Here is a 14024-nt window from a genome sequence, read left to right as displayed (position 1 = left end):
TAGGAACCAAACTTTGAAATCTAAAATAAGGACTAAACTGCTTTTCATTTACTTTTCTACCCTTTGAGATGCCAGAAGCAATTTCCTCTTGAAGCTGACTTCCTTTCTGGAAATGATTTTCGGCTCCAACCATGTTGAGGCTCTCTTCTCATTCGTTCATTCTGACTAACTTGCTTTTTTCCCCTCTGACTTGCTACTGCAGTTGAGTAGAACTTCTGGAGGTAAGTAATTACAGTCAAGTTTCTCTCCAACTTTCTTTTTCAGTTCTACTCCCTCCCTCCCCACTACCCCCCCTAACCCAGTCAGTCTAGAAGGACAAACAAAGCACTATTGCTGTCCTCTGCAAGAGAGCACTGATAGGGGGCTGGCTGTAAATTGACGTGGCATGGAAAATCTCTGCTAGTTTGTAGCAGCTCTAGCGTTGCTGCGAAATCAAACCTACTCTTACCAAGTTTGTAGCTTGGAATCATCACAGGCTTACTGTTCCTATCTAAAAAAATGAATGGAAAGTACCTTTGCTTTTTGATTTGGGGACTGGACTTTTTCTCTGTTTGGATTTACGGCTAATAGAAAACAAAATTGAAGGGAATTATTTGGTTACTTTTTTCCCTGTAGCGAGAGCGACAGATCTTGCTGCTCCCCCCACCTTTTCCTGCGATTTAATCATTTGCAGATCCTTGTCATGGGGTGCGGACTGAGAAAGCTGGAAGACCCAGATGATAGCAGCCCTGGAAAAATCTTCTCTACATTGAAGAGACCACAAGTTGAAACAAAGGCGGATTCTGCTTATGAATACGTATTACTGGATTTTACTTTAGAAGGTATATTTTTATGTTATATCTCTGCTATTCTGAGAAAGCAAGGTGTAGGATTTAACTTAGTTCTGTCTTATTTGACTTAGAGTAAATCTTAGATACTTTTATCATATCTAGCCAAAACATAAGACTTTTATTTTGAAATACAAATCATGACGAAGGTCCTCACTTAGATAAAATTACAGTGGAAACTACTGAAGTATTTTTAACAACCGAACCCTCCAAATTACACAACTGTCCTTGTTGAGGAAGCTAGCTGAAAGCTGTTAGAGATTTTCGTACTTTCCTGTGAGTCAGATACTGCCATCGGTATTCATTTTGAATAATGGCTGTCTGAATTCATTGTGACAGTTAAGAAAATACACTGTGCCTGAGCATTAATTGAATAACAATTTTTTAAAATGTGCTTAACTTCTGAAAACAGGCTGTTGTTGTCCATGTTACTTTTGCAGAAGTCAGTTTCTTCATTGTATACTAGGAGTAGCTTGCCCTCCTATGCCTGCCCTTGTCTCTTGGTAGATATTTTAGTAAGTCTTACAGTTTCATCTTACTATTTTTTTCCAAATGCTTTACTTGTAGTTGTTGAATAGTCTTTTGATATCATGACCGAAATGAAACAGAATTTGTATGCATAGCTAGAGGCAGACAGCGCTCTGTGGGATACTTCCTTTCTGAGGGTGTCCCTTCTCTAACAGAGTAACTCCCTGTTCTGCAAAGTTGAAAACATAAACAAGCCCAGATGGCTGCCCTCTGAGAACAGACAGCTCAGTTTTGCAGTTACTTTGTAGTAACTTGCATTTTATAACTACCCAATCTACTGGAAATTCTTTATAACAAGTATTTGAAATAAATGCAATAGCTAGACGGGCATGATAAAGGGAGAAAGTGTAAGCGTGTGTCTTGTTATATTTTGGAACTCTTTCATAAACAAAACTTGTCCTCTGCTTTGTTTTAATTCTTAGTTAAAGGACTGTAGTAATTTACGTAAAATGTATCAGCCTTTTCTTTGAAAAACTGCAAGATACTAATAGAAGCCACATTCTATTAAGTTTCAGTACCCAACATCCAACTGTATTTGTTGTTCTGTTTATTTACACATATAAAGTGTTTCTCAGTGCCTTGTTCTTCCTGAAGAAACAAAACTTTGTGTTTAGTAAGTAGTAGCACTAAAGTACTGGAAATAAAGCTAGGCTGCCTAATGCATACACGAATTACCTGCTAATCTGCTGATAATAGAAAGGATACTAAAACTTTTTTTTTTGATCCTGAAGGGTACTTAAGTGTTCTTAAATAGTGCCTGTTCTGAAGAGTTTTGCTTTGTTTTGAAGTAACAAGTTTCTGGAAGGGTTGTGTAAAGGACTTGATGTAAAAGTGGTTCTGACTTTTAAGAAGCAGCACATCAAAAAAGTCCAAATAAAGGTGCATATCTGTATTATTTTCATAACGTATCCCTATAGCAGTTAGGATTCATTTTTCTCCTGTTTAGTCTGATATTCCAAAATGCTTAGCTTCAGTGACTTACTGTGGAATTATGAATGCTAAATAACAATGAGATCAGTTTTAGATAGTTGCTTAACTTTTTTTGGTTTCTAACTGTAAGCAAGTGGATTTGTAAACACAGGTATCTTTCTGATGAATCATTCTAGCTGTGTGTGTATTTGACCTTAAAATATTTTTTTGTTTGGGGTCTCTACCCCTTAGATCATTAACACAGGGGAAAAAAATGGTGTATCTACTGTCTTGGAGGCATTTCTGAAATCTGTTTGCTTATGAAATATAGGGATTGTCTGAAGTACTCTGGGGAATATGTTGGGCTTTTTTTTTTTCTTCTACCCCAGTCAACTCACTTGCACAGTTGTTGCTACGTGAATATCTTTTGGCTAAGTGAAAGCATTTTCTCACTAACTTTAGACCAAAATTAGTTTTCACTCTGCTATCAAGTTGTGTGTTATGTCTTCATGGCATTCTGTGTCTGCTGATTTCCAGAGCAAGATCTTCCCCAACACCTGAGATTTCTGTTTATATGAGTGACTTGTTACCTCTGGATCTGGCACCAAGTAAAACAGAAAATCTGCAGTTAGTATCCTTTCTAACATCCTATAGTAATCTGTGTCCTGCATTAAGATAAATGTACAGCAAGCATAAATACACTATTTCACTTTAATATGCCTTATTCTCTGCTTCATCAGATTTATGCTGTGTGAAGTAATAATGGGCCTGCTGAGGAGACTTTCCGGAGTCCCTGATCTTCTCCCAAGCCATGATGCAGACTAGGTCAACCGTGCTGTAGTCTAAATTCATTGGCTGGAGTCCCTGTGCATCTTAACTAGTTAACTGCTTATCATCAGTGTATTTATTGTACCTTGGCTTCTCTCTTTCTGGTCCCCAAAATATTCACACCCATACTGTAAAAATCACTTTTCAGTTCCGTGGAGGTTCTTCTGCTTCAGGAGAATACCAAACAAGAAAATCACACCAGTCCTTTATTTTTGTGGTATTGAATAGCACAAAGGAAATGGAGCAGTGGACTCTGAAGAGCAATTCCAAATGCCTGTCAAGGACTGTAAATTCTGCTGCCTCAACCATGAGGCATATCTGAATTACAAAAACAGCTGTTTTTGAGGGCAGTTTAACCATAAAGTTGCGGATAGTTTAAGTATTCCTACTCAAGCAGAATGCTTATGCCTTTTCCACAACTCTTCTATTAGGGAAAAGAAGGAATATTGATGCAAAGGTTTTTCGCATAAAGATGACATGCTTGAAGTTCTTGTCACTCTGAAGAGCAGCATGAATATGTATGAAGTAGCTGGTTTTTTGTCATCTTCAATATCATGCATCCTGAGTTTACTATATAGCTACCAAGTTACCTGTAGTTCTCTTTTTGTAAAAGTATTTTTGCTACCTGTTGACAGCACATCAGGAAGGAAATTTCCTTAATTAAAAATGGTTAAGGCATTTGCAAAAACAGTGAAGTGGTGATCCCATTGCATGTGTTCTTGCTTTTGTGGCTTGGAGGCTGTAGAACAGTTAGTTCTCCAATACATACTTAGTGTCTCGATACTAAAACATGAGTGGAATTATGGGATGGAGGTGTTACTAAGGGCAAAATATCGTCTGCTATGAAAACGGGAGCTGTGGGGTACTGTCTACTGAAAAAAAAGGCAAGGTAGCACAAGAAAGTGCAACAGCTCTGTCCCTATGACTGAGAATGGCAGAGTTTACGTTAACGGGTTGGGTTTGCTGGTTACCAGCAATAAATTGTCAACATATATGTTAGTGATACTACCCAGTGCACGTGGGTAGTGTGCATTTCCCATGGTACACGTTATTCTGGTTTCTCTCGATAGTTTTTCTGAGCTGTTAGGGCTCTTACAGTGACAAGCAAAGTAGGCCTCCATTCTTTTTTACCTTTAGTAAAATTCAGTATTTAAAAGCATTTGAGTATTGTAAAACATTAGTTTCTGGTTTAAAAAAATAAATCTTCATAATGTATATATACCAGTATTATCCCCCTTTTATAGAGGGAAAGCAGTACAGAGGTTGATATTTTTACAGAACACATCAATTAGAACACATCACTCCTGGACCAGCAGAATTCTAATTCAGTTTATTAGAATAAAAGACTTAGGTAAACTAAAGATTCACATATCTGGTTTATGATACTTTAAACAAGTAGGATAGGTAGACTTAGTGACTTGCTGTGTCTTTGATAAAGTCCTTAAATTCCTTGTTATTGCCCATCTACGATATAGAGCAGGTAGATAAGAAGATGCAAGAACATAAAATTAACTCTAAGGAATACATCTACCAAGTGGCAAGTGAGATTTATGTCATTGCATTTATCTGTTCCTTTTTCTTTTATATAAATTTTTTTAAATTACAGAATAAAAGGAGAATTAGTGTACTTAATTGTTTTCAATTTATTGTATGGTTTTGAAAGGGAATTTTTAAAGCAGCTTGTTACAATGTTTGTATCTCAAAAAAAAAAGTGTTGTGAGGTCACTTAATTCTGACTGAGGCATCCTTTAGTACAGTTGAACACCAGTCTTAATGCACTGAAAGTCTTGCAAAGAGGGGGGCCCTTCAGAGCACAAGAAAAGTACATCACTTGCAGCAAGGGTCACTGATAGAGACCATCAAATTCCAAGCCGAGCTGTCTCATCATGAGAGTTCATATCTGGAAAGGATGAAAATTGTGATGACAGCAAATACACGCTGGTGAAATTACTGTTCAGTTATTGTCTGTATATGAGTATTGATTTCCTGCTGTGTGGAGGCTCTGAGAGCATCTACAGTGCTAGTTGGAGTTGAGGGGAATGGGAAATAATGACTGTCAGACTGACTGTGGCAGAATATATAGTCTATTACTAGTGTGGAATCTTCTTTTTCTCTGTGCAAAGGCTGTGGATCAAACTATTCAAAAAAGGTTCTCCAAGAAGTTTTCACTTTTATGTGTGTAGTTTCCTCCAGTAGCTACTTATTACCTAGCTGTTGCCTGTTGATTGGAAATCCTTGCATACACTCAGATTCTCCTTAGAAATTAGTGACACCCTGTAGTTTACTTAGGACTACTGGAAAAAGGAATTGGGACTGTGTTAAAATTTCAGCCTACAGTCCACAGATCACTTCTAAGGGATCCAGAAAAAGTATTTAAGAAAAACAAAACAATTGTTCTAGGCTTAAATTCATTGTCCAGGAATGTACCTCACAACTTAGGGTTAATTGATACTGCTTCAGTGTGTGTAAGGCTTTAGCTAGACAAAATAGTTGCTTTGTTAAGTTCAGACCTATTGTGTGTTTAGATGTTGATGCAGGTCTTAAATTAGCTTGGCAAAGCTGGATACAAAAGAAAATGTTGCCAAATAGATTAAAAATAGGTTATATTAACTTGTAAAAATATGTACTTCAACTAGCTGAATAGTGTTGAATCAGCAGGGAATCTGCTTTTTCTTGTAGAAATAGAACTGTAGTTTTTTTAGTCTTGAGATGGATTTTGTGTGGTTTATATAAAAAAAGGAACTGACACAAAGTATATGGACATACGCAGCGTAACATACTTCTCTTCTGCTTTCAATGCCTTTAGCATCTTCAAATCCAGAAGTTATCAAGATCAGTTCTGTGTTGGATATAGCATCTAAGGTGGAAGAATATTACAGCAAAGGATATGTTGTAGGAGCTGTTCATCCTATTATACTGCCAATTGGACGTAGAAGGAATTTCCCTGCAAGTCACATGTATCGAGTGGTACTTTCACGATTAAAATTAAGGTAACATTGCAATGATTTGAATACATTGGTCCATTAGTTAAGCCATTTGTAAGTGGATTGCTCAACATCCATATTTATTATCAATTTGAAATGAGCATCCCAGAGAATCAAATAGCTCTTCTTTGTCTAGAAAGGTGAGCAACTTCATAATTTTTTTAATTAATGCTAAGAACACACTAGGCTAACTTTCACTTTGCCTTAGTAAATGTCCAGATAAAAATCCAAAGTTGGTTATTATAATTTGTGGGAAGATAAATTGTTACAGTTTACCCTTTTTAATATGCTTTTATAATCAAGTATAATCTGTCTTAGAACTTGCAGCAAGTACAAGATTAAACAAAACACTAGAGAGTAATAAACTGCTTAAAATGCTCTCATGCCTGTTTTTGCTTCTTCAGTTTCAAAACTTTTGTGTTTTCACCTTTCCCACAAACTAAGTAATTCACTCTTCATAGATCTGAGATAAATAGGGTTTTTTTTCTTCTTAACAAGAAGGAAATAATCATTCCATGATTGGGGGGCATACAAAAGCTTGGTTTTTACATTGAGGGAGAGTCAAGAGTTTGTGTTTATGTTCCAGCTCCATAGTCTTGTTTATTACTCCTGTTTTCACTGCATTGTAATCACTGTGTGATTACAAAGAAAATGCACAAAGAAATTTTACCATTAGTTTCTTTGAATGCAGGGAAGATAACCTTTTGTTCTTGACTAACTAGAAAAGTGGAGTTCTTATTGCATTAAAAGCTGTCATACTTCCCCCCTCTATCCTGAGTCCTAGTGTGATGCACAATTATCCTTTGGAAGAGTGGAGTGAGTTGGAAGGTGCCTCCTGCCACTTCTGCAGTGCTTCTGTAAAACATGGTTCATCTGGGGGAGCTTCTCAGAAGCTTTGCTTAAACAAGTGTTGTCCATGGCATTTGCTGTCCATACAAGTTACCTTCAGAAATTTATCTGCAAACAAGTTGAATGTTGTCCATATGTGCAAATGCTTGAGGAAGAAAAGCAGAATACTTGCTCTCCAGAGCTGAGACTTCTGCGAGCTGATGCTGGCAGCATGCAGCTCCCACAACTCATGTCTAAGCCCTTGAACAGGTGAAGGCTGAGAACTGCAGCCTACATGTGAAATTCTTGGATGTAGGTTCCCAATTTCCGATGACGTATGTACCTGTGCTGGCTTTCCTGTAGGCAAATGCACCTTCTTTGGCTACTATCTGGAAAGTAGCCGTCTGTACTTGAGTGTGTCTCGTTGATGGTTTATTCTAAAGCAAAAGCTTGTGTGAAGGAAACATCAAATAAAATCTCACTGTATTATTGATATACACAAAATACTGTTGTCTGAGTAATAACCTAACTGGCTTTAGATAAAATGTGATAAATACTATTCCTTAACTTTCAATGGAAGTTAAAGCTTGTTGGATTCTCAAATCTGAGTGATTTAAACATTACCTAACCCAAAGTAATGTCACTGCATTGTATTTTTAGTATTTGCCTATGCTGTATTTCATAAAATAGATACAACTCTGCTTTAGTTACAAAAACTAGGCAGCATGTTAACTGTAAAATTGCCATTTCTATTCATAGTGTGTTTTTTACAAAACTGATTCTCTGTTTTGTGCTTGCTATAGTTGTAGCTTAAATCTGTATTTTTTTGCATTATCAGGGATTTGGGGATTTGTTTATTAAAAAAGCAGGACTGTTCGTCAATAAAGGTTGGTTTCCAAAAGATGTCTAACAGTCTTCAGATGAAATTGCTGTTAATACTTTTAGCCTGACATTGTAATACACAGTACCTGCCACTCCGTGTGAGAAACAGAACGAAATACTGAAAAACACTGAGTTCTAAATAAAAGTATGAAGAAGCATTGCCAGGATTTCATTCATAACTATTCCAAAAGAAAAGAATTCTATATGCAAGCATTTGCCCAAGTTAGCAACAAACTACTGACAAAGACTGCTTTCTTTCTGTGTTCTAGCCAGAAGCATGCAGCACCCAGAGGACAAAGGCACCCCAGACTGGTGATTGAGGAATGTCCTTTAATGTGTGAAACACTGACAAATGAGGTAGTGAAAGAACTGTTAGGAAAGGTAATGGAAGGTTATTTCAGATTTCTCTTCAGATTTTTATTTCTACCATATGCATGTAAGTTTTATATTTAGTGGTTGATGTTTTTTCAGTTCTGAGTTTTAAGCTTGGCTTATTTAATAGAAGCTACAAAGTCTTGTCTTGATGTGAAAGGAGTTATTTTTCTTCACTAGTTACTTTTTCTAATTTAGGGCTTTGTATTGAGTCCTGTTAAGCTTTGAGAGGCTGGCTCCTTATACCACTGAAAGCAGAATCAGGTCCAAACTCTCCATTAGGCTTTATAAAGTGTTTAAATCATAGCTTTCTTCTGGAATTAATATTTTTTAAGAAGTTAACTTTTATGTTCTGGGGAAGGTATTCCTAATGAGGAGTAATATATTCAATTTTTAAGGAAGATTTTTTCATTCTTCAACAGAAATACAAAACACAGTAACTGTATTAAGTATTTACCTAGCACAGCTTTTGGAAATATTGTATAGTGAAAGAAACCTAAACTTCCACTGGAATGCAAGCTCCAGTTCGAGTTCTTTTTGTGTTTAACTTCCTCTACAAAATTGAAGACTTACTGAAACAGGAAGCTGTTGTTATTACAAGAGCTAGTGTTATCTTTTACATTGGTTGCCAAGAAAAGAAGTGGAGGAAAAAGTATATTGGAGATGTTTCATGATCTTTGATGTTATCAGAGTTGTTTAAAATTTCTGAATGGCTTGTTTTGAAATTTTCAGGTGTTTCAAATTTAAAATGAGATTCCATTACACATTCACACTATAAGTGTATTGCCAGGTTGGTTGTATAGCATACCAGAGAAACATTTAAAGGAAAAATACACTTGAAATTAGCAGTGATTCAAACTTGCAAGCAAATATGGAACAGAAGTATTATGTGAAAATGATTTTTGTGACACTCTCAGTGTTTAAAAAGACTAAGTCAGAAATCCAGTGTAAAATTACTTTTAAAAAAAAAAAAATTCTCTTCCCATAAGACTTTGTGGCATTTCAGGAAAAAGACTCTCATATTACCTCTTTTTCTGCATGTTGCTTGTCACATTTAAAATTATTTTGGTTGTCTTGGAAGCAGTGGCTCTTACAATCACAGTGATTATCATATCATATCAATGCTGTACATACATATTGGTAGTAGATAGTAGCATTTCAGTCTATCCTGGTACTAAAAAGGGATTGAAGTACCATCAGCTGAGTGTTATTCACTCTGATTAATAGTTTATGTGAGTTAACTGAATAGAGATCCTTCCTTCTTCACCCTCACTAATCCAGTACTGCCCAAGTGATTTCTTCTTTCTGGGCTGGAGTTTCTCTCTTTTTCTGGAAAGACTTTATTGCACAGAGGAGCTTGTAGCACGAGGTGGCAGTGGGATCACCTTCCTAAATGCCAGCACTCTTTATCCCAGTAAAAAAACCCGTCCTCCAAGAACAGAGACATCCCACAGGTGGTACATAATCTACGGTTGTATTTTGAGACTTCAGTGCATAGAAAATGACCCACCACTGGCTGAAAGCAGAGTTAAAGAGGGTTTAAGTTTGTTTTTAGCTCCCTTCTTTCTCTGCTCCTTCACTAGTCTCAGTGAAGCTGAGTAGCCTCTAAGGGAACCAGGGGATAATGAATCATGACAGATGACAAAGAGAGATTTCTATGATATAAGTGGTCAGTAATTTTAGTATGAATGGTATCCCATATTTAGAGAAACAATAGTATTTATTGCACCGGCATACTGCTTATCACTACCACACAGCAAGTACTTCAGATTTGTTCTAAATGAAGGATTTTGTATACGCTAAAGTCAGTACTGATGTTGGCCACTCTTCTTGGCATGAGTCCATAGACATGCTGGAAGACTTCCGTTAACTTTGAAAAATGGGCAGCCTACAAAGACAAGCCATCTTCCTATTGTACAGCATTGTGTCTTTATGTCCTTGAAAATCAGCAGTTAAACAGAATATGTATGTAGAAGTTTGTTTGTTTTTTTTTTTTAAAGTTACATGCAATTCTAAAATCACTTTGCAGACAAATTTCTGTTGTAAATACAGGTTAACGAAGCTTCTAAAAGAGGAAAGAAGTTTGTGGGATTTGTAACACAACATTTTCCTCAACCTAAAACCTGTAATGGAACAAGCATAGATGGAAGTGCAGAGCTGGAATCAACACTGGGCAGAAGAAATAGGGAACACAGAAGAAAAAATTCTGATGAAATCTATAAAAACTGGAATGAAGGGACACTGAGTGGTCACTCATCTGAGAGTGGGATAGAGGAGGAATTGCAAGGAGAAAGCAGTCTGTTACAGGATGCGGATTTCCAGTTTGGAAAAGAAGTCAGCCCTGTTAAACCACGAAAAGGAGACGGTAATAAATGCTGCTTGTTTGTTGCAGAAGTAAGGTATTTTGTTTAGCTGCTGTTTTAAAAAGGTATTGGATATAAATAACAGAAGAGCATGTCCTATTGTATCAAATATGGGGTTTGGAAGATGCACCTTCCTTAAATGCATACATATTTCTAAATAAGTTGTCAGTTGAGGAAACAGAAGAAATATTTACCTTCTACTCTTATGTATGTGAAATGTGATAGTATATTAAAATATTTCTGTTTTCATATAGAAAATTATAAATGTGTTGTCAAAATTCTAGTTTGTAATTTAAAGAAAAAGGAAGAAACCCCAAACCAACCCCAAAAAAATCACCCACAGTGTAATACTGATTTTGAATGTGGTGTAAGCAGATAGCATTTTTGCTTCATGTGTGTATAACCAATATGTGGCAGTAAAAATCTTTGTTTAGAAGGATGCAGTTGTTTTAAAATCTTTTCCTAAAGGCATATAGCTTTCACTTACTCCTAATATTAAATCATAAACATATAATGGTTTTCCGAAAATAGGTTACGATTCTGGTTCTCCTGCCTGTTTCAAAACTGACAATAAAGAGAACCCTTTTCCAGTTAGAGCTGTAATTTTATGTGTTTCTAGCCAACTCACGTAATGTACAGCAAACAAATTCGTTCACAAAGGCATGTTAAGCAGAAAGAATCCATTAAGAACTATCCTGAAAGAGATCACTTAAATTAATGCATTGACCGTGAAATCAAAGAGGATAATTGTTACAAAATGAATTCACACTAGAGGAAGGTAAGTGTTAAGAAGATGTATAGGAAGGATGAGTATCATGGAAAAATGTTGGTGGTGTGGTAGAAAACTTAGTTGAAGAAGAATCTGAGATCCTTAGTGTAGTCTGTGTGAGAGATTGCCTGAAGCAGTGACCTCTGATTCTGAAGCAGTAAGGCCTTCTGGTTTGCTGGGAAGAATAAGTGAAAATTAAGAAGTAATCTAAAGCATGAGAACTAGTGCAAGATAGTATTCTGTAGACAGCAGGAAACCTTCATGTCAAATTGCATTTTGACATAATAGGCTCTTCCCTGATGTGCCAGACGGGTTTTAATTGCTCTGAAAAGCAGCCTTTTCACTTCCCTCTTAAGAGTTAAACACCCTCTCCAGTTTGTAGACTGTCAGGATAATGACTGTAAGCACTGAGATAATCAATGTCCCTCTTATTTTTAGCACTTGAAATAAAGCAGGTTTTGTACAACCTGCTGAGCCTTCATAGCATGATCTGTTAAAGCTTAACTCTTTCCTTACGGCTTGAAATAATGGGTTTGCTATATGTAACAGAACAGAAATCCTGTAAGTAAAAAGTGGAAAATTCAAGGAGCTTTGTGCAGACTGGTGTGACCACGTAGATTAGCAACCAGTGCTTCCCCTACGTGCAGTGTTCTCAGGAAATTCTTCATAAAGCTTTGACGAGAATATACCAGGCTTCTCTGCTAGTCAAATACTAAGTTCCTAAGACAAAAGAAAACTTAACCATCTCTCTTTGTAAATGTTGTGTGCAACCATAATTTCGAAAAATACTGGTTTGAATTTTTGGATAGTGTCCTGCATGCATGTAGGTATGGTACGGCCACTTCAGTATGCCATTTCTACTTAGGTCTGATCAAAAGATGCAAAACTGTGTCTGAGTTCTAGATTTGGGGGTCTTAATATATGCATTTTGACTATTTTTAAATACATCACCTGCAGAGGCAAATTTCTGATACATGTGAGTAGTTGAATAGCTAGTTGTCTTAGGAAGCTTTTTTCTGAAGAACAGATATAAAAGTGATCTCACTTTAGGATATGGGAAAGGAAATTAAGGTTTGTCAGGGTAAACACATTTATAATAATACAAGCACCTGTGGAAGTGATGAAATAGACCTGTGTAGAAAGAGTTGTCTCTTACTGATAGAGTTCAAAATTTTGTCCTGAATTTACTCTGCCCTATTCCAGGCACCTGATGTCACTTGCAGTGGGTGCAGTAACACTTCTCAAAACAGAGAGGGGTTTTTCCAGAGATTGGGTCAGACTAGCTACAGTCCAAATCCTACTTTGGAAATCTCCCTGTATTTCTGGAGCCTAGAGAGAGACTACCATCTTAGGTGGGGTCATCTAAACTAAGTTCCTTTGTTTTGGTAACTTGAATACCTCTGCTTTCTAGAGGTTTGTTTGTGTTGATTTAGGCTGCTCGGATGTTATGTATTGAACAATTTGAGAGCATTTTTTGGCAGCTGCTTTGTATTATTGCTCCACAGCAGTGACACAGGTGAATTTGTTTATAGAATACATTTATATAGCTAGGGCTTAGGAAATCACTGATGACAAGTTACTGAAGTGCTGTGGGTTTGTGAATTTTAATTTTTGAGGAATGCTTGTTTACAACTCTTTTTGTAACAGCACTGTATTAATGTCTAGAGATAAAAAGCATTTGAGGATATGCAGGTTTTAGGTGCTTAACTCACAGGCTCATCAGCTATTGTGTGGGAAACCCCAGTAGGCAACTAATTATAATGGTACTTAAGTGATCTTTATAAAATAGTAGGTAAAAATCAATACTGTACAAGGCATTCCTAATACTTAAAAATTTAGAAAATTGTCTTTAATCTTCAGTTATAGGAATATCAAATATTTGTAGTGAGAAGTTCCATGAGAAGCAGAAATGAAGCTTGTTTCCACTGGGTTTTTCTTAGCTCTAGTATACTTTCTCTATGCAAAACTCACCTACCTAAAAGGTCCAATTGACAACCCAACTGTAAAATGCTCAGATTTTTCTCATATCTCACAGTGTACCCCCTCACACCTCGTCCTGAGTGTGTTTAGGGCTCAAGCTGAGTACAGTCACATCAGGAAACAATTCTTAAAACTGTTGCTTAGAATTCGAAAACCATGTTGACATAAGAGATAGTATTTTTCTTTTGGAGCTTTGTCTTCCAGAGGTTCATTCTTCTTCCTTTGTCTTTTCTTAGACAAGCTATATACAGTCTTCAATGTTTTTGATGATTCTACCTGCTGGACCTATCATGAAGGCGTTTTGTCTATGAAAGTAACAAGAAAGGGGCCAGTTATTAGCACGCTGGAAGCAGACTGGCTAGAATTAACCACATTTTATTATAAACAAGGATTGTCCTTAGTTGATTCTTTTGTACACTGGGAAACTTCTAAAGGTGAGTACTGTCCCAGAATATTGTGAAGCTTTTACTTGTTTAGGTAGAACTCCATAATTTTAGAAAAGCAGACCGTGTTTTGCCTCTTGGTGTGAAGAGCAATACTTAAACATGTTCAGATAGTCATTGTAAATTTACAGAATCTGATACCTGAAAAGGGAAAACTTTGTTTTCTGGGTGGTTATAGCTCTGAATAACTGAAATTTCTGCTTTGTTGTATTAAATTGAGGACTTCCAAAGCGGCAAGGTAGTGTAGTGTTACAATGGAGTAAACCTTTTGTACTAGGTATTTTTTATTTGTTTTGGCTTTTTAAAGTAAA

At 36.5% G+C, this 14024-nt stretch overlaps 1 protein-coding gene across 1 annotated transcript in view; it reads left to right on the top strand.

Moving 5' to 3' along the window:
* The first annotated feature begins 314 nt into the window (after nucleotides 1-314).
* RFTN2 (raftlin family member 2) overlaps nucleotides 315-14024 on the top strand; it is a 30982-nt gene continuing 17272 nt past the window's right edge. The window contains exons 1-5 of the mRNA XM_010087303.1: nucleotides 315-821; nucleotides 5899-6082; nucleotides 8056-8167; nucleotides 10211-10523; nucleotides 13507-13704. Coding sequence (XP_010085605.1) covers nucleotides 683-821; nucleotides 5899-6082; nucleotides 8056-8167; nucleotides 10211-10523; nucleotides 13507-13704 — 946 coding nt within the window. The 5' untranslated portion in view covers nucleotides 315-682. The remainder of the gene's footprint in view (nucleotides 822-5898; nucleotides 6083-8055; nucleotides 8168-10210; nucleotides 10524-13506; nucleotides 13705-14024) is intronic.

This window comes from Pterocles gutturalis, unplaced genomic scaffold (genome assembly GCF_000699245.1).
Source record: "Pterocles gutturalis isolate BGI_N339 unplaced genomic scaffold, ASM69924v1 scaffold4486, whole genome shotgun sequence".
NCBI classification, from domain to species: Eukaryota; Metazoa; Chordata; class Aves; order Pterocliformes; family Pteroclidae; genus Pterocles; species Pterocles gutturalis.
This window is presented reverse-complemented; position numbering and strand designations above follow the sequence as displayed.